This window comes from Anopheles stephensi, chromosome X, assembly GCF_013141755.1.
Source record: "Anopheles stephensi strain Indian chromosome X, UCI_ANSTEP_V1.0, whole genome shotgun sequence".
In the NCBI taxonomy this organism is placed as follows: domain Eukaryota; kingdom Metazoa; phylum Arthropoda; class Insecta; order Diptera; family Culicidae; genus Anopheles; species Anopheles stephensi.
This window is the reverse complement of record NC_050201.1, coordinates 15,749,893-15,770,755: the sequence shown is the minus strand read 5'-3', so window position 1 is coordinate 15,770,755 and position 20,863 is coordinate 15,749,893. Positions and strand designations below refer to the sequence as shown.

At 42.4% G+C, this 20,863-nt stretch overlaps 2 protein-coding genes across 14 annotated transcripts in view; one reads left to right on the top strand and one right to left on the bottom strand.

The window, feature by feature from the left end:
- Positions 1-182: 182 nt before the first annotated feature.
- LOC118510948 (negative elongation factor D-like) overlaps positions 183-20,863 on the top strand; it is a 54,055-nt gene continuing 33,374 nt past the window's right edge. For 6 of the 13 annotated variants that reach the window (XR_004906087.1, XR_004906090.1, XR_004906086.1 and 3 more), the window contains exons 1-4: positions 183-326; positions 1,809-2,018; positions 2,097-2,821; positions 2,890-3,897. Coding sequence is in view for 7 of the 13 variants with exons in the window: in XM_036053426.1 (XP_035909319.1) it covers positions 1,953-2,018; positions 2,097-2,821; positions 2,890-3,853 (1,755 nt within the window). In the remaining 6 variants the exon portion in view is untranslated. Of the gene's footprint in view, positions 327-1,808; positions 2,019-2,096; positions 2,822-2,889; positions 4,187-8,293; positions 8,801-14,271; positions 18,441-20,863 lie in introns of those variants that run through there. The other 7 variants (XR_004906089.1, XR_004906091.1, XM_036053472.1 and 4 more) reach the window with 5 other exon arrangements.
- On the bottom strand, positions 19,283-20,857 carry LOC118510980. The gene is made up of 3 exons (XM_036053484.1): positions 20,628-20,857; positions 20,255-20,562; positions 19,283-20,178 (listed from the first exon to the last, which is right to left on the bottom strand). Exons 2-3 carry the CDS (start codon positions 20,556-20,558, stop codon positions 20,069-20,071), a joined length of 414 nt encoding a protein of 137 aa, XP_035909377.1. The 5' UTR covers positions 20,559-20,562; positions 20,628-20,857; the 3' UTR covers positions 19,283-20,068.

The following is a 20,863-nucleotide window of genomic DNA, read 5'->3' as shown; positions in this document are numbered from 1 at the left end:
TGTTAGTAGCACCATACCATATGTTTTTTGTAAACAAACTCTGACATAACTCGACTAAAATGTCGCCCTGTCAAATCGATAAAAATTCACCTTCTAAATACATACACCTTGGGAACAACTCTACCTTCTATATCTACATACCTTGGTTTTGCTACTTGGGCCAAAAGGCCGTTACGAATTGACAGCAGAATGCATTGAAAGCAGCACAACAAAAAGCCGTCCGGTACAGCCATTATTTCTTGGTAAAGCCGGAACGTACCGGACGTGATCAGTGGTGAATCGTGCCTAACCGTTTTTATTTAATTATTTTGTCCCAACACAGTTAGGTGAGTAGTTAGCAGTAAGAAACGAGAATCTAACATTTATTGCAATGACGTACGGTAAGAAAATAAAAACTTTTTTCCCACTTTTCAACAATTGACGATCGACTCAAGTATGATTGATCGTCTAGAAGCTTCATTTTTCTGTGGGGCACAGTATTGATGGCGACGATCGCAGTATACCCTAGATGTAAAGTGTTTTAATTGTGAAAAACGCTACATATACATTGCAGAAAAGAACCTTACAATCACATAACAAGCTTTGCTAATATTTTTCCTGCAGTCATGTGTTTTAGCGAAACTTGCTACAGCGTCGAGCGCTGTTCTCGTGTCGGTTGTGATGGAATGTTGCTTGTCGCCATTTTTGGGCCTTTCAACTGCCGGGAGGTCGTAAAAATGATCGTAAAACTTGATGCTTTGGTGCTTGAAAGGAGCATTCACATATAATAACCGGTTTTGCGATTCCCCGGGTAAAAGACGCTCAAAGTTTTCTAACTAACTGCACATGTTTTCTGGTCATGGCAAACATGTTCGAACGTGCAACACATCTGGCGTAGGGTTTTTTTTTTAATGATTTTACGGTATGATTTATGGTTTTATGGCATGATTGTACAGTCTGGCCATTTTGTGGGAAACGATGCATCGACAAAAACTTTCCAAGCTGTGCTGGCGTCCGGCTGTCGCCCCATATCAAGTCATGGTATATTTTTAGCTCGCTTTATTGGTTCTATGCTACAAAGAATTGATCGTTGGTTGGCACAAAAACTGCGACAATCGAAAACGATTATTTTATCCAAGGCCTACCGTATTGTGGCTATAAAATTGCACAGTTTGAACAAGCTTCAAGTTAGATCAAACATACAGCAAAAATCATAGCGAACAAAATCAAGCGTCTCGATTAAGGGTGATTTCTACTTGCGCACTTTGTTTACAATTTTGACGTTTCTCCTAACAGATTAAACATATCGTTTCTAGCAAATGGGTTGCTCGTTTCGGCGTGCCGGCTTTAATAATCCAGGCGAAACAACGGATGCTACTCGATGGATGACTCTTTTCTAGTCTTTGAACTCAGTCGTCCAAAGAGAGAGAGAGAAAGAGAGAGAGAGAGAGTGGGAGAGGGAGAGGGAGAGGGAGAGGGAGAGAGAGGAAGAGAGAGAGAGAGAGAGGGAGAGGGAGAGGGAGAGGGAGAGGGAGAGGGAGAGGGAGAGGGAGAGAGAGGGAGAGGGAGAGGGAGAGGGAGAGGGAGAGGGAGAGAGAGGGAGAGGGAGAGGGAGGGAGGGAGAAAAGAAGTAATCCAAAAAATTTCAAACCAGCTCAACTGCCATATCGATGATGTCTACAAATTGAGCATCGATTAGTTAGTCTTAAGGGACACTGTGTGCCGGAAAAGACGATTCAAGTGAACGTTTTCCGTCCGGCGGAAGGCATATGCTGCCAGAGAGACAACGCTCGTCGCTTACGATGCGGTTTTTTGTTTCGTCTATCTAGCGGTCGTAAAAAACGGTGCAAGCCATTAAAACTGTCCCCTACGCAGTTCACAGCATACATGCAACACACACGAAGCTGTGTGGAATGAAGGAAGAGTGAGACGGGAATGAAGGTTTATGTTTCAAAGGTTCACAAAATAATACCATGAAGGAAGAGTTCGAAGATGTGTGGAGCAACGATGCTGGCCGGAGCAATGCGCCAAAGGAAGAGGTATGTAATTGGCAGCGGATATGATAAAATGGTCCGTTTGAATTATTAAGAAAATTGTGCGTTCGTCTTTCATTGCAGCAAGAGCCACACGAAGAACCGGCTGAAAACCCATCGACAGTGTTGAACGATTGTCTGCAGCGGTTTGCCAATATGGACTACATCATGGAGCCGGGTATCTTTGGCCAGCTGAAGCGCTACTTCCAGGCGGGCGGAACACCGGAACAAGTTATCTATCAGCTGTCTGCGAACTATGTGGCCGTTGCCCAGATGGCGAACCTGCTCGCCGAATGGCTTATCATGGCGGGCGTGCGCGTCACGGATGTGCAGGCAATGGTGGAGAACCATCTGAAGGATATGATACTGAAGACGTTCGATCCGAAGAAGGCGGATAAAATTTTCACCGAGGAAGGCGAAACACCCGGCTGGCTGACGGAGATGATCGAACATCATACGTGGCGTTCGTTGATTTACCGGCTGGCGGAAGAGTATCCGGAGTGTTTGATGCTGAACTTTACCATTAAGCTTATCTCGGACGCTGGCTTCCAGAGCGAGATTACTTCCATCTCGACCGCCGCCCAACAGATAGAGGTGTTTTCGCGCGTGCTCAAGACGGCGATTGCCAAGTTTCTGAGCCACCCGGAGGATTGGCAGAGCGCGATCGATGAGGTGGCCAAGATGGTGTGCCACGGGCAGTATACCTATTTGTACAGTCAGGTGCTGATACAGGTACTGTCGCAGGAACCGAAGGGTGGATTCATCATGAAGCGGCTTTCGCAGGAAATCACCAAATATGCGCTGAAAAAGTTAGTAAAGCTGTCCTTCCCCTACGATGGGATCGTTTCTTTTTACCATTCTTCTTTCAACCTTACAGCAATCACAATGTTACGCCCATCACGATGGCTCTGAACGGGTCGTCGCGTCATCCACAGGCCTGCGAAGCGCTTACCTCGATGCTGTCCCGCAACACACTCAACCCAGCCGACATAACCGTGCTGTACCGGAACTACACCTCACCCGAGCCGCCACCGATCGATTTGATCCGCAATCCCCAGTTTCTCGATCTGCTCGTCGACTCCCTGTTCAAGGTGGGCACAAAGATTAACCAGGAGCACAAGTCGAAGTACATCTATCTGCTCGGTTACGCCGCGAGCGTAAGCGAGATCCCGACCAAGAAAGGCCAACCGAAGGGCCATCGGGTGTTGAACAAGGACGATCTAAAAGCAACGATCATTGCGATCGAGAAGGTGCACGCGATCTGTAACGTGAGCCGCGGTTCGAGCGAGCTGATCGGTGACATCTCCACCTTGTACAACTGCATCCGGTTTCCGGTGGTTGGGGTGGGCGTTATCCGCTGGGTCGAGAACACCGTCACCGAACCGTCCTACTTCAAGCTCTGCACCGAAAGCTGTCCGCTGCATCTCGCACTGCTGGACGAGGTGGCCTGCGTACATACGTCGCTGCACGACCAGATCCTGCGGCTGCTGGTGCGGTTGTTCGAGTCGAAGCAGGACGAGCTGGAAATTTTGGTGCAGCTCGAGCTGAAGAAGATGCTGCTCGATCGGATGGTGAATCTGTTGGCACGGGGATGTGTCGTGCCGGTGGTGAAGTACATCAGCCAGTGCTGTACCAAGGGCGACACGGACATTTCGCTGATTCGGTACTTTGTGACGGAGGTGCTTGAAACGGTCACGCATCCGTACTCGAGCGAGTTCGTGCAGCTGTTTCTACCGATGGTGGAAAACGAAGAAATTACGGGCTCGATGCGGGGCGAAGGTGATAACGATCCGGTTTCGGAGTTTATCGTTCACTGCAAAGCACACTACACGACACTGTAGGCAGGAAGAAGGAATGCATGATTTCTACGTATTATGGTGCCAAGGTAAGTCAAACCTTAGCCCCAAATCAACATTAAAAAAAACATTGCATAACGGGTCTTTACTGTCAAATTTTCAACTTCCCTTTGACTTATAATATCGGCAGCTGTTTGCTAATATGTGAGAGGTTAGGCTTTCCGGTAGTTTCGCGCTCATTAAAGGGTAACGAGCTCGAAGAATACGCAGAGCTATTTTGTTAATCATACGAACGAGTGCGATAGTTATCTAACGATGGTCGCGTTAAATAATAACATCGTTGTTTATGAGTACAGATTATGAACTCACTTTATTCTATATTTTCCTCGCCTTTTATATCCCATCCTTTTCTTACTTTGTCTGTTTTGTTTATCATCTGATTTGTCCTCTTGCGAATTCAGTCCGTATTATACATTGTTGTCTATCGTGGGATTAGTAGCGAATGTACTTTGTATTCTGCTGAACCGGGAATAATGGTGATATTGTTGATATCCAGTGTTTATGCTGCGTGTGTTTAGAGGTCAAGTGTTTATGCTGCGTCGCTAAGATCGGATGTCCCCAACATTGCATACAATGTTAGTCTACATCAGTGTTGCTAACTCTCGCAAGCGCTCGTGCATCCATGTATATTCATAAATCGTTGTTCGTTGGCATAGAAGGGTCAGTATCGGTCGTCCAGAGGCTGGGAGCGTGTACCCAGCCTGTTTGCCGCCCCCGTTAGCATGTATGCGCCGAATGCTCTTTATTCATATTTTCTTAGCTTATATTCGCTGTTATAATATTCGCTATCGTACGTGTGTCACTTCTGTCCTTTGCGTCTAGGACAGCGGTACTAGGCACGTCAAATTCTTTTCCTTACGGTTTGGTTTTCCTGACGCCTGATTCGTAGACCTCTCTCAGGCACTATTTACTTTCTTCTTTATCTGAAGAATCATGTGGTCAATAGTAGTGGTAGTCATATTTGGCCCTTCGCATTCTGCGGCTTTTCTTACCTTATATCGGCCGTTTCTGTTCACTTGAGTTATTTCGAATGGCCCTATAAACTAACTCGCAAACGTTTTACCTGATACGTACGTTTTGTACCTACCAAATCGCCAACGCTGTAACGCTGGCTCGGGCTTTCGTTTTTTATCCTACTGTCGTTTACATTCCTCTTCAGCTTTCTCTATCGCCACTTTTCCGCCCATTCTAATGTCCTGACGATTTGCATCAAATCTTTCATACAACTCATCTTCAATAAACTGGACTAATCCATCCGTTATATTATTTCGCATTTCCAACACCGAATATTGTTTTGAATGGAGTCTTCTTAGTGTAGTGTTGGTTTATTTCGAATATCGCTAGTAGACCCAGGTGTTCGGGTCGATGGTTAAACGGAGGCTGGTTTATTGATGAGAACTATTGACACATCAGAAAGAGAAGACGTTGCATGGTTCCTACGATTGGTTGATAATGCTTATTGCACTGAATGATAATTGATTGCACTAAGCTAAGCTCTGCTTAGCGCGCGTGTAGGTGCAAAGCACTCTGCACGGCGTGAACATGATTGTAAACTAAGTATAGAACCCTGGGAATCATACGTACCGCTTACAGCCGCTCGTTGTGTTTCATTCTCCGCGATCCCGTCGACGATATACTCGCATAGACTCTCTTCATCTAATTCTATTTGTTTGGCAATCCGCTGCATAGCGTAGACGAAATCTAATGCAGATTCGCCTTTTTTCCGTCGACGCGTGGAGAGTTGACAATGTATATACTTTGGACGCACTTTTTCACCGAATTCCGCTTCCAGCTCTTTGCGCAGTTTTACGAACGAAGTGACCCCACGCAGGGTTAGCAAGAAGCTTCTTGCGGTTCCGGTCATTTTTTGCGACACATGACGTACTTCTGTTCATCTGTCCACCGCGCCATGGCCGCAACTACTTCAAAATCAGACAGCCAGGCATCATACTCGATGACGCCTTCCGCACCAAACGATTCTATTGCTTCTTCCACATCCTTAAAAGAATAGGGTTCTTTGTACATCGCTGTCTTCATTTCTGGAGGTCCACTAACACAACCGTTTATAGCTTCCAGTTTTGGCGGGTTACAAGCGTTGACATCCTCTTCCACATCCAGGAATGTTCCCGTACTTGACCCTCTTGCAACACTTTGCTCCCATTCGGCCAATTGTCTGGCCATTTTGTCCTTCTTTCCCATCGGAACCAAACCGGCCGCTTGGCACTTCTTCGTTAGCCCAGCACGCGTCAACTCCTCTACGAGCTCAAGCACACGCTCCTCTAGCCCGGCCATCGTCGGTAATTTAGTTTGTCACAGGATCTCTATCCTTCGCTTCAACTGAAATCACCTTTCTGGATTGATCCCACTTATGACACCTAACTGTTAGGAGACTCGAGATGTTTGCTTTATTTATTTTTTTCATTTTCATCTTTACACGTTCAGTGTTAACACCCGACTCCCTGACTTCTTTTTTTTTTAGCTTAAAGAATTTATTGATAGATGGCTTAGAATTAACATTATTTACATATTTTGCGAGACGCATCTAAAAAGCTTTCCAGTGCTCTTGTCGTGGTGTATGCCAAGAGGCAGTTCCTTTGGTAAATTGTTAAGTGTTGAATGCAATAAGGCCAATTGTTAGTTTAAACTTACAAACTAATCAATAACCTAGGAACTAAATCAAACTACTAACTTAAAATTAGCTAACTACCTTATTCCTAGCTAACTATATCAAGTTTTTCACCTGCTGGTGTGTTGAAACCGCTGCTGAAGTCTGCATCCGGTTGATGATGTTGTCTGTTATAGCGTTGAATGGTGCTATGTTCGCTGCACCGTAGAGTTCCTCAAGCCGTGCCCAGCTAGGAGCGCCCAGGATGAGTCGAAGGATTCTATTGCAAACCCTGACTTCTAGTTTTGTTTCCCCTTTTATAACATTCTTATTCTCTCTCTCATTCTCCGCAATTTCCAAACTAATTACCTCTCTCTCTTCAGGATACCTATCTCTTCTCTTCAGGATACCTTTCGCTCTATTCTTATATATATATATATATATATATATATATATATATATATATATATATATATATATATATATATATATGTCTTCTTCTATTTTTTGCAGCCCTCCCAGAGGCGTTCGTTAATATTTTTTTTGTTCTATATTTTTTATTACTTCTTATTCTATTCTCTACAAGCATGTTTTCCTGCATGTGTTCCATCTGCTGCACTTACAACCTATTACGCGTTTACCCGCTGGAAAATTCACAAGCCTCCATGTGCCGATATCACTGTGAGCTTTGTTTTCCTCATCCATAGCCGCTCTCCACGATTCGCATTCCGGTGATTCTAATGCTTCTTGCATTGTTATAGGCTCGTTTGCTTGCAGTACAGACGTGCCGAAAAAATAATCCATTGAGATTTAGATCTAATCTCACCGGTCTGGTGCTGGTTACTGGTGCAGGATCTGTTTCTTCGTCGGATTCATCTTCCAATGCCGGCTCGTCTTCCAGATCATTCGCTGAACTGCTTTCCGAAAATTGTTCATTGTTCATCTCTGGCTCTGAACTTTGCTCTATCGTTTGCTCTGGTGTTTCTTCGCTGCACGTTTCATCGTTCATATTGTCGACCAAAAGTTGTTCTCTGCACACATCCCTTTTCTCGTACGGCATTCTTGGTTGTACAATGTCTTTATTCTTGGTTTCATAGAATATGACGTCACGTGCAATCATCTCTTTTGTACCGTTCCAAACTCGATATCCACCTGTGGCGTACCCGACGAACACATTTTCCACCGAAACTCAGTCCAGCTTGTGCCTTTGTTGATGTGGTATTCGAACAAAACATTTTGCACCAAAAACCCGTAAATTGTTCACATTTGGCCTTTTTCCAGTCCATATCTCAATTGGTGTTTTGTTTCCTTGAATTGCCACTGTTGGACTTCTATTCAGCAAGTACGCCGCTGTTTCCATAGCTTCACCCCATAGCTTCTTTGGAACCGACCCAAGGATCATTGCTCTTGTCTTGTCCATCAGCGTTTCATTTAAGCGTTCGCTCACTCCGTTCACGATTGTTATATGTAATTCGCAATATTCGCTTTTCGAAATGTGCTGTTGCCATCGCTTCGTATTGTTCGAAAAAACTTGGAACATCCGATTTATTACGCATTAGGTAAATCTTTGTGACGTGAGTAAAATCATCCGTGAAGGAGACAAAATACATCATGCCGTTCCATGTTTCCGGCGTAATGGGTCCGCACGCGTCTGAATGCACAAGCTCAAGGGGTCTGGACGATCTTATTTTCATCATTTTGTCGAAAGGCTTGCGCGTATGTTTCGCACTAACACACACTTCACACTATTTGTTTCTATCGAGTTTCACGTTAACCGACTCCATACCATCAACCATATTGTTCTTAACCAATGTTTCTAGGTATTCACTTCCGATGTGTCCGTATCGTTGATGCCAAAGATCTATGCTGTTCAAACGCTAGCACACACCATGTCACTTGCTGCGTGTAAATTTAGATTGATTGTTAAATCTTTCACGAATAAATCATCTGTTATTTCAACGCTTTTTCCTTCCCAATCGAGTTTGATTGTTCTCATTTCATTTGCATATAATGAAACTCCGTTTTTCGCCATATGTATGATTCTCGGTTCTTCCAACCGTTTTAGCGTCGTAAATAGCTCCTTTTTATTCGCCAAATGATCTGTCGCACCGTTGTCGAGAAAAAATCGCAATTATTATACGTCGCTCCTGCGAACGCTAATAACGTGGCGTCACTGTGTTTCGTATTTTTGATATAATGGCACCTGGACTTTTTATGTCCCATTTTTCCACAGTGGAAACACTTCACACGCTTTGGCTTGAAAAATCTCTTCTGTGATTTTCCAGCAAACGCGGCACTTTCTTTCACGTCTTCATTTGAGGATTTTTGAATCTTCCACGCAGCGTAATTCGTGCCATCGAAAACCGGCACCAAAGAATTATGTTTTGACTCAGCCATTTTCACTTTTTCACGCTAACACTTCACTTGCAGGGTACTGGGCCCATAACCTGTTACAATTAAAAGGAAGACACCAGCGTGTGTTGCTTGCGGCTTACTCTCTACGACTGCGCAATCCCGTCGCGTCAGTCTCGCTTTGATTGTTGTTGTCATAGCTGCTTAAGGTTTACATATTAAAGGTGTGCAATTGTTTAAATTTACTAGTTCACTGTTCACTTTACGTTTAAATCTACGCACAGAAATTACGCGTTGGTCCTTCAGATCTTCTAGAATTGTCTCGTCACTAACGTCTTTCAGGTGTTGGGAGTAGATTACACACTGAACACTGTTAAGGGTCGTATGGGAAGTCACTGTCACACTAGCCCCGTCAATGAGTTTGGAGAGGGTTAGTAGCGATTTAAATTGCTTGGAACTACGGGTCTTAATCAGGAGTTTTTTTGCCGTTGTCAAGAACTTTGCCGGGTTCGGAAAGTTCACCAGCAAGGGTGGATAAGGATTTACCAATTATGAAAGGGTTTTTTGGGAAGAGAGAACCGTCGGTTTTTTGTAGGACAAGGAACTTCATGTCACAGTGGTCATTATTCTTGTCCATGTAGTTCACGTAATACGGGCGGTTGAAAACTTGCAGGACACCTAGACGGATGGCAGATGGGATCGAGGTGACGTTTACATGAAGCAGGAATATTTTAGTATTCACTAGGTCTCTGTTCATTTTTCGCGTGACTCTACGCACAAAAATCACTTGCTAGTCTTTTAGTTCTTTTAAAATTTCGTCGTCGCTGACGTCTTTTAGGTCGGGGGAATAGATAACGCATTGGACACTGTTGAGGTTGGTATGGAGAATCACTGTCACTGAGGTTCCGTCGATGAGTTTGGTAAGGGATTGGAGAGATAGGAATCGTTTCGAGTTTTCCGGGCTTGGAAAGTTGACCAGCAAGAGAGGAAAGGGATTTGCCAATAAAAAGGGGGGATTTTTCGGGAAAGGAGATGCGTCGGTCGTTTGTAGCGCTAATAATTTCATGTCTCACAGGGAAATAGCACAGCTTCAAGCAGGCGAAAATCATACGGCAAAAGGGCTCCCAAACTAAGAGCACAAGTAAAACATTCCTTCCAGGTTGGCTGTCTCAGTAAGAGTGAATGAGAATGGACGCTCTCAACAATGGGTCGCTCTTTTCTGAGCTGACTCGATGGAGATGGCCTTCGGTTGAAGGGCTGCCGCTAACGCAGCTTTATCTTCTCGGTCGATCGGCTTGCCTGCTGATCTGCTGAGTCCTGATGATGTCCTAATAAAACTGGAAGACTTATGTACATCGGTTGCAGCGTCTGCAACTGGTAATTTTGCTCGCACGATACGAGTTCGAGTAAAATTTTTACGTGTGGTTAGGTTTGACCTCCTGTCAATAGAACCGGTAAATGCACGAAGGCTATAAATGGCTCTAAGAACTCTATGAACTTAATTGAACCTAATACGATCATGAGAGCTCTTTTTCGTCTTTCGTTTGTTAAGGCATTCAATTTTTCCTTGGCTTTTTCAATTTTGTTTATTAACGCTTGTTTGATGTGATCAGTTACGTCTAATGTTTTTGATAGCTTTTCGATTATATTGATCTCTTTTTCTAATTGCCCCATAATGATATGGTGTACAATTCTGTTATATCCTGTTTGGATCCTCACTGTTCCTATTTTGAACGCTATTACTTCATTAATGCTTGTTATTTCCTTCTTCGTGATCGACCACTGCGTTGAATTATTTTACTGTTTTTAGGTGAAACAGTGCTCATGGTTTAAAAGTGACCGTTCGGCGTGCGTGTAATTGCATTGCTCCTTTACATTGATTGTTAGTTCGATAACGAACCGTTGTTGAACCGACCACGCGAAGGAGTGAACGATTCGGAGATCTCCGCGCAGATTCCTGGCCTTGTCAGAGTTGCTTGAATCAGGCGGCTAACCTTTTTTCCTGGATAACCAAGAGAAGTTTTTAGCGGCGGACTCGCACTTCACTAACTCGGCGTGGACAACGGGAATGCCGTAGCTCGATCAGACGATTAACCTTTTTTCGGTTAAAGGTGTTTTATTTTGGGTGTTGTCAGCTCGATTTTTCATCATATGGTTTTGATGCGATAATAGATTTGTAAGAGAATTCCAAAATGAAGCCAGTAACTGCCAACCAATTCCGTAGATGTCATACAGTATTCTGCCGTGTATAATGGTATCGATTATGAACTTGATACTTCTGGTGATAATATAGATGCCTATCGCCGTTGAAGTAATATTTCCCAACCAGGTTGACCATGACAAAAGTTTGGACCAATACTTTTCGAAGGCACTGTGAATGATATTTTCTGAAATCAAAGTATCGAATGAAAAGCCTTGAAGATTTGGATGTTGGCCCGTTATTACTCTATGAATTACAGATGATGCTATTCTCGTATTACTTTGTTCGTATATCATGTCCTTCATTTTTTGTAGATTTTCATAGTCGTACACTCCACTCTCCATCAGGCTTGGTAAAGGTGTATATGACCAGGTTGTAGCAATGTCCGTTGTTATTTCTTGTGGAGGGGTAGTTTCTCTTAATCTGTGGTCAGTGGTATACCATCTCCCACCAATATTAAATTTAGCGGGTAATATCGGAGAACAGTCGATTTGAGTACCTCTTTGCTGTAACATTCTCGTTACCGGTGCCATAAACATTGAGCGGTTGTTATATTTTACTGGTATCTCCTGATAGCAGTCGTCGCTTTTATCGTAGGTAACGAACACTGGTTTACATTCGAGAATATACAATACTTCTGCGGCAACTACCGCAGTATAACCTGGGCGTTTAACGAGATTTGACACGAATTCGCTGGGGTTAGAGCGTGCAAGTGCTAGTTTGGTTTCCATCAGCGCTTTATCTATTTTACACATTTCTGTCATTACTGTTGTGTAAACGTCATTTAGCTTTTGTCCTAGATAATTTTCTACCAGCGTTATTTTGGAGTTAAAATAGGTAAAGAGATCCATGTTTCTCCCATTTACCGCTTTACGTTTGAACGGCGATTGGTAACCGTTTATTTCAAGGATGAAGATTCTTGGGTGATCGGTTACGTAGCTATCGAAGCCGCAGATTTGTTTTATGTCACTGGCCCGTATAGAAAACATATGTTCTTTTGTTATTAGGGTGTACACAGCATTTTTATAACCGTTAACATTGTCGTTATCAAACGTCTTGTTTACCTTTCCTTCGTATATTATTTCGAATTCGGTTCTTTCGCATAACCTCTGATGATCTACCTCCCAAGTGAGGTACCCGTATTCTGCGTCGAGACACCAACCGGCACTATATGGACACGTAATACCATTTCTCATTACAACTTGGTCGTCTTCTATGTCCGCCGACGCTGTATAGTCGAATAAGCTGATTTCGAATTCGTAGTACACCAAAGCGTTCTCCTATGTATATGTTGACGTCTTGTAGACCCCTCCGATGCACGATGAGCCCTTGACGCTGCCGATTACCAGTGTTTTGCCTCTTATTGTTTGATTACGACTAATTTCTGTTATTTTATGATTAATCGTGAGTGAAATTTCTCCTGACATTTGAGCTTGTTTACATTCTTGGGGCGAGAATTTTTTAACTATATACGCATAACCATTTTCATAATCAGAGGTATGAGACCAAGCGCCGCAGTACTTAATTGATCTTTTAATTATTACCTTGCATTGATTAACGTGTATTAATGTTTTTGGACTTCTTTGTAAAACTTGTATTTTTGCTTCAATGGTTGTTACGTTTTTTGATTGTGGCATACAAGAGGCAACCTTGATTAAAGAGTAACTTGTTATATTGACATCATTATTTGCGCAATCATACGCGATTAACCCTTTAGTGTTACTTCCCATGGCTAGAGCTGAAAGAAAGAGCAGATTCATTAATATGAAGATTTGAAATGATATATTAATTTTTGAAGCAGTGGTTTTAGAATTCCGTTTAGTCGCAGTTACGTATTTAGTGTTAGCGGTTAAAACTTCGGAATACCATGTACAAGGTTTAACTCTTTTGTTTTTTGTTACCTTTGTTAATGGTTGATTTTTAGATTTTTCATTAACATGCATTTCCTGTTGAATTCCTAAGAATTGTGATTCTACCTGAGCAACATTAGGTTCATGTTTATCTATTTTCATCGGCAATGGTTGTTTATCGTACACATCCAAAACCGCTACATTAGTTATTGGACGAGTATACGTGCCTTGTGAAGTTTTTATCTGAACGGACCTTATTTGGCCATCTTTGCCCTTGTTTACATCAATTACACGTCCTTTTAACCATGTACCTACTTACCGATTCCAAAAATGGCTCTATCAGCGTGTCCGGTATTGTGATGCCGATTTCTATGAGCTCTCTTATTGTAGTCGCCAGCTCATCCGCGAAGTCCTCCACTGGTTCGTTGTCGTTAGAGAACCTTCGACTGTCCACCTGGTCTTCTTCGTGGCTCAGACTGTAATCCCCTAGGATTACCTCGTAGCGTTCCACGATCTCCAGGTGTATCTCCCGGTACGTTGGCGGCGGATTTGCTGGTTCTTCGTTTAGCGCTATCTCGTCCCGGTCCCAGCAGTCGTCAAACCAGTCAGCCGGTATCGGGGCTGGTTTGTCTTCTTCCCAATCGGCACGCCAATCCTGTTGAAACGCGATAGGTTCTGGGGCTTGTTCGTCCCAGAGATCCTCCTGCCAGTGGTTGTCCGCTTCTTCTATGGCGTTTGCTTGTAGCGCCACTTCTTCGACAGCTTCCCTGGGTTGTTGGAACTGGACCGGTTCTTCATTTCGATTTTCGCGGTTGACCGAAGAAATCATCTGACTATGATGTCTTAACGTTTTCCGAAGTTCGTACTGTGAGTTGTTAACGCGCGCGGATATTAACAACTCCTCTCTGGAGTCGATCGATCTGGCAATTGTTACCCTATCATTTTATGACCGCGGGTAATGCATCGTGCATCCGTGGTTCAGATGCGTATGCCTATTTTCCTATTGCTTATTGCCTGCGCGTCGTTTGTTTATTCATCAAGTTGGTCTTTCCTTCACTACCCTACGACCGTGCCTTGATCTGCGCGCAGGTCCTTTTTTCATGAAACTAATCGCGCAACGATAACGTATGCGTTGGGTTCTAGCGTTAACCTTTTTCGGCCTATGTTCTTCGTTTTCGTATTTTATTACATGGCCTGAGTTTATGAATTCCATATGTCGGGATTTGTCCCTTTTTCGAGATATTTCCAATAACGCATCATACTCTTGTTTTCTCATGCTAGGAGGTCGCTCTGTTAGTTTAGGTTTTTCCTAAAATAATATTTGCCGGTGATTATTTATCCTAAACAAAGATGTTTATTAATTTTCCATCTAATCCTTGCATGCCGTTAAATCTAGCTCAATTCGTCGCGTTGGTAACATTGATAATGATGGAAGCCCAAATTATGCTATGTAAAATGCACAATTATTATTTAACCGACACTTTAGGTTAATTCAGAAGGAACAGTGGTTGTAGCAGAAGTAACCAAACCGAACATCAGAAGAACAGAAGTAATAGACGGAAGACTGAAGACGGAAGGATGTTGGCTTTACCACGATCGAATCAAGAATGGTCGTTTATTCCACAAGACAGTTGCTATGCACACCGACATGCCCAACGGTCATATATGTTGACATATTACAATTCACGGTGGACACATCATGACGCAAGGTGAATACATCTGGAGTATTACACTCATTATCTATTTGTGATTGTAATGTGTTATCGCTAAATTGGCCTGTACAGGATTTATCTTTTCTTTGCGAAATTCTGTTACCTCATCGATCTGGGGACCGCGTTGGTCTGTTCCAAAAAGCAGTGTTGAAGGAGTAAAACGTGTTGAAGAATGCACTGTGTTGTTTAAAGCGTATACCAATGAGCGGAGTTTCAAGCTCCAATCCGAGTGATCATTTGGATCGGTCGTTTTACTAAGCATTGGCCGTATTACTCGATTCACCCTTTCTACCTGTCCATTTGCTTGTGCTGATGAAGTTGCCGTTAAGATATGAACAATACCACGACTCGACAAGAACTTGCTAAATTCGCTTGATGTGAAACAGGTGCCTCTATCACTAATAATGCTTTTCTGGCGACTGCAGTACGAAAAGTACTGCTCTAGAGCGTTACATACGCCTCTGCTGCTGGTTGATGTTGCTGCTGCATAAAGCTTTGTGAATTTGGTAAATGCATCTATCACGACCAAAATATATTTAGTGCGTTCTTTCGTTTTGGTATGGAGCGAAGACGATATTACAAGAATGATCAGATTGAGTTGCGAGATAAGACTAACTTAATTTATTACAAATGAAACTTAACGATAAAATTATACGTGTGTAGTAGTGGTATGTTCGTAACAAATAATTATTAGTGTGTTTGTAGATGAAATGAACCTAACGATAAAAAGATGTAGTTCATTAGCATATAAAAAGGGGGTATATAATATGTTTTCGTAGTTTTAGTGAAAGATTAGATTTATCGTCTGACAATTGGCGTATTAAATTCGGTATCAACTTGTTAGTGATGCACGCAAGCTACCTAAACACATACGCGTGTACAATACGGTGCTGAACTTTTTGTTAGTAGTAAGCGTAAGGCAACGATACGCGTACGAATACAGGACACGGTGTGGTACAGTGCGGTTCACAAAAGGGTACGGCTGCCACAGCTGTATTTTTTTACACAATTGTGCAAGGACAATTTTTAAATCCAGATAATAAATCTCTTCCAACGAACATCGTAAAGGACATGCTATTTTTCGGTAATATAATGAAGTTATGGATAATAATTTTATCGCGGAATTGTACTCGTAACGTTATTGTCCCAAGTTTTTGAAGATTTATGTTGTCTATTCCTCGGAATCCGCTAGGTTGGAGAGAACTTAATTTTGTTGCTGGAGTGATATTTTCGTTGACAAAACTTTTATAACTTCCGGTATCAAAAAGGCATGTCGTTGTGAAGCATGAGCCCCAAACAATGCTTCTCTTAATAGCACTTATCTCTTGGCGAGCATCAAGCTGAAGGATAACGTCAGATGTCTCGTCTTCGTTGTCGTGAACTGCAGCTGCCACGGGTTGACGTCGCACTGCTTCGGGACATTCACGGATGGTATGAGATGTACTGCCGCATTTAAAACAGAAACCCAGAGCTCGGCGCGGCTTGGTACATTGTGGTGAATGATGTCCAAAATCTGAGCAGTTGTAACATCGTGGAGATTCCGGTACCGTTTGTCTATTTACACTGAATCTCGGAGTATGGGTGCTCTGTGAAGGCACGCTGCGTCGTTCTAGATTTTTGCGCATCAGCAAATATGTTTCACACCGTTTAATGTGGTCGATCAATTCGTAGATGTCACGATAGTCCTTTGCCTCAGGGCTTTCGTAGAGAGGATCATGTGTTAGTCCTCTTATGGCGTAAGTAATAATAGCCTCCTCACTCACGTTGCCGGACTTTCCCAATGGATTCACCCTGAAAACATAACTTGTGTACGATTCGGTAGATTTCTTGCTGTCTGAAGCTAATTGGCTATGGATCACCGCCTCATTGCAACGATCAGGAAACGCTTTTTTGATTCCATTTGCAAAATCATCGAATGTTTTCAGCGTGTTGCGGAACCCATTTTACCATTCACTGGCCGCTCCTGTCAATCGGCTACTTGCATACAATAGCATCGTACAATCTTGCCATTCGTATAATTCCCTATTGTAACGAACTGTGCTAATCCACTGGTTGATACCAGAAAACTCTGGTATTAGATGTTTAAGTTCTTCAAAGATGAACCAGTCTGCCACTCGTATTCGCCTGCCGCTGTTCCATATCCTTTATCTTTTCTTGTAACGCATACAATTGCCATCGATGAAACTCGGCGTCACATAGGGTGCCATCTTTGCAAGGAACCCCTCTGTCTTCATCAAAATGGCAGCTGCTGCCTCATGCTCTCTGTTGCTCGCATTTATGACGTCATCACCACGCGGTTTCGGAGAAGGCGTTTCTTTTCTGCTTCCCATCGTTGAAAATCGGCGTCGCACCATTTATTACCATTTACCATTACCATTTATAGAAGAAACAATTGTAATTTTAATCAAAGCAGCCGCTGCTTCCTCGTTGTTTTCACTGTTCGGAACTATAGCGTTGTCGTTACACGGATCCTGAGAACGCTGCATTGGTTCCGTCACACATACATGTTGATCGTACAACTTGCGCAGCTGTGCTATGGTTGCCGTTGCGGTAAATTCGTTGTTTGCAACTTCCAAGGCACTGTAGTAACCGACCGTTAGGCGGTTATTGGTGGAAAATATTGAATTGCCCAATTGAATTGCGGTCGCCAGAAAAAGAGCTTTATTGCAGTGACCACTGTTTTCACATTGGTTGTAACGTTGGACAAAACAACTGACTGATAGACTATTTTAGGCGCACAGTGGTGCGGTGTAACGGTCCGACGTTACAGCTCGGCTATCCTGAACAATAAATTGCCCTCAATCTCCTACTCAGTCCAACTCTTAAGCTTATTTGCTTCTAATACCCCATCGTAGGGTGTGTGAGTTGGCATCCTTCAACATCGCGTACCACGTACCTATCATGCGGTAATACCTTATGAATAACATATGGTCCTCGATATTTCGGTTAGCGCTTCTTAATACCGCTCTTACTGGTATCTACATCTCGTATCGCAACTAGATACCCTTCTTTGTACACATATGATTTCTGCTAAAGTAATCTTCATTTTTTCTCTGCGAATTTTCGATGTTACATAATGCTTTAGCTCGCATAGCTTCTAGGTTTCTATCAGTGCTATCTGTGGTTCTGGAAAACACGTCTAGACAATTTAGCTGTTTAGTTCCGAATGACGCTTTTTTTTCCCGCCCTATCTTGCGTCAAACGCGGTTTTCAAACGTTCCAGGGGTTCTCAACATCACACTATCAAATTTATCATCTAAGTATTCCGCTAATTCATCAAGAACTGTTGGCACGAAAAATGCCCCAGTTGAGCAGCACGCGGAATGTTATGGTAGTTTTAGTTCTTTATTTGTAATCCACGAGAAATTACTCTAGAGAAAAACGAAACGAACGAACGAGAACTTTAAAACGGTGCCACCTACTCCGCGTGTCCCTGGCTACTGGCATCCGTTACTTCCTTTTCATATTTTATCCTTTTGGTTGTCACCCTGTTTCGAACCTATAGGTTATATGCCTGACTGTCATTTCGGTTGTCCACCGTTTCGAACTTACGCCTGACTGTCATTTCCAACACACCAAAGTGCGGGACTAACATCCGGAGGGAAGGCAAAGGTGAAACTTTCCCGATTCTGTATGCATACCCAAACAATGAAACACAAGCTTCTTCGTTCAGGTCTGGATTACAAGTCAATTTGATTCTCAAAAAATCCTGTCTTATATACTAAAATAATCCCGAAAATAAGGTTGTTAGAATGAAAGGAAAAGTTTAAAAGAGATAGCACCTCTTTTTACCTGAAGTAACATAAACCTATAGCGTCGGGCGTATCCCGAACCTTGAAGCGACGTTTTCTTATCTGTTTATGGTTCTGGACCGTGAGATCGCGTGGGTGATCCTTTTTTATGGCGCTGGGTAATGTATCGCGCATCGTCCTATGCATATTTTGATAGGCTAAATCTATAGTGCAAGTGTGTATGTTTATTTTTTGCTTGTGCGTCGTTTACTCTATTCGCGATTGATTTTTCCGTCACTGCACTACGGATAATACGATCGTACCTTGATCTTCGCGTTGGTCCTTTTTTGTGAAACTAAATGCGCAGCGATAATGTATGTGTTGGGCTCTTTTCCGGTCTATGTTCTTTACTCTTGTATTTTATCACATGGCCTGAGTTTATTTAGGATTTCCTGATGTCTGGATAATTTCGAGCTGTTTTATGACACGCCTGACACGTTACAATTGTTTACCATAGTTTCATTTTTCCTTTTGGTACGAGGCCTTTTTGTAAGTTTAGGTTTGTCATAAATTAATATTTGCCGATGAGAATTCATCCTAAACAAAGATATTTAGTTCTTTAAAATTTTTCATCTAACTCTTGCATGCCTGTCAGTTTAGCTCAATTTTATGTTGTCGCGTTCGCAACAGTGGCGGTAAGGTAATCATATTCCTTGGTTCCGTTGGTGGAGTGTATGTTCTCGGTTTTGTTAACATTTTTCTGCATTCAATGTTTTGGGAAGAGATACAGTAACTGTATGCTCCTGCAAGGGATGTTGGCTCATAATTCCTTATGAACTTGTAAACGTCTCCAACGAGTCCTTTCATGAAAGCATCAATTGATTTTTTGTTATACATTTCAATTAAAACTTTGGAAGCTTCGGGGTGTGTAAACCTTTCAACGGTATTTATTTGAGTTGCGATGAGGGACAGTAATCTGTTCACCTCGTCGTAATATACTTCAAGTGAGTGGTTCTTCTTTTGCACGCTCATGAGTTGGAAGTCCAATGTTTCCAAGTCACGTTTTTCACCGTAATAGGTGACCGATGTTTTTTGATCAGGTTCCAGTTTATGCTTACGTTTGAAGCGACGAGTGAGTCATTCGCTTCTCCGCGGATTTTTCTACGAATGAATTTGCAGATCATGTGATATTTATTTCGACGTTCGATGGTGTCTGTACCTTTAGTTTGGTACAGTTTCACTAAACTGTCTACGTCATTTAACCAGCTATTCAGTTCGCTGGGATCACCAGTGAATGTTGGTAGATCCTTTACCAAATCGGGAATTTTTTCAAAAGTTTCAGGATTTACACTTGTTCCATCTGGCTTCGTAAAATAAAGCGGTGGATCAGAATAAACGATAAAAGTGGGGCAATGTTGCACGCTTTGAGTGCGGCAGTGCGGTTGATAATTTGATCAAGTTCGGGACTCCATATTTTCAGTGTTAGGGATTGTAATGAATTAATTAGATCCTACAGGATTTTTTTTCTTAAGTTTTAACACGTTTTTAACTTCACTTGTTTGAGTTCGTAATATATATTAATAAAAGAAAGTATGAGTTTCTGTGATTTTGTTAAATGCTGTCCCATAAATGTTAATCGTTGATCCTATTTTTTCTGCCTTACAATATTTATCAATATAAAAATCCTTAGTTAAAAACCAATTATCTTGAGTACATGGATATAGACGCATATTATAATTTATATGCAATGTTACTCCACTACGTCGATATCCAGAAAATAGGAAACACGTGCCGCACTGTGATGTTTTCCTTCTACTGTACATTTTTGGCACCCATGTTTATGATTGAAGTATGCAACACCTAAAAGAAAAAAGATAATTAATATACTGTGCTAGTTATGCGAAAATTACATTATGTAAATGCTTCTCTAACTTACCTTTTATGAACGCACGCGCTGGTGAATCTGCGATGATAGCTCTAACGCGTATTTGGATGAGCTTATCGGCTATCACAATGCCATTCTGTATCATCTCATTCAGCTCATTTACAAGCGGCCTCAGGTATTGCTCGACGCTTTTTGGTTTAGATGATCCAAAGAAATTTCCAACCATTAGCACTGGCACTTCAGGCAGTTCCTGAATGCTCATCAGTATTGGCCAAAACTGTTTGCGGGTACTCTTGTTCAAGGGAAGTCCATTGATGGAGAGGTTCAATGAGAATGAACTCACATTTGGTTGCATGTTACTGTAACAAACAAAGAGTAAAATATAATGTAATTGAAGTTTATCTTACAACCGTATTTAACTTACCGAAAGTGTCTGTTAAGCACCGATCGTACTCCCGGGAACCAAAATTCTCCTCCTTCGATTGGAACAATATCTTTTCCGCATTGCTTTGTTCCCAGTAATGTACGCGCATCTTTGGGAAGAGTGTAGTTGGTTCTTGCACGTAAAATGACTAACAGACCATTCAGAGCTTGATGGGTTTGGTACGTTTTTAATGCCCACTTTTTTATAACCTCTTCAAATGGTTCTTCTTCATCTAG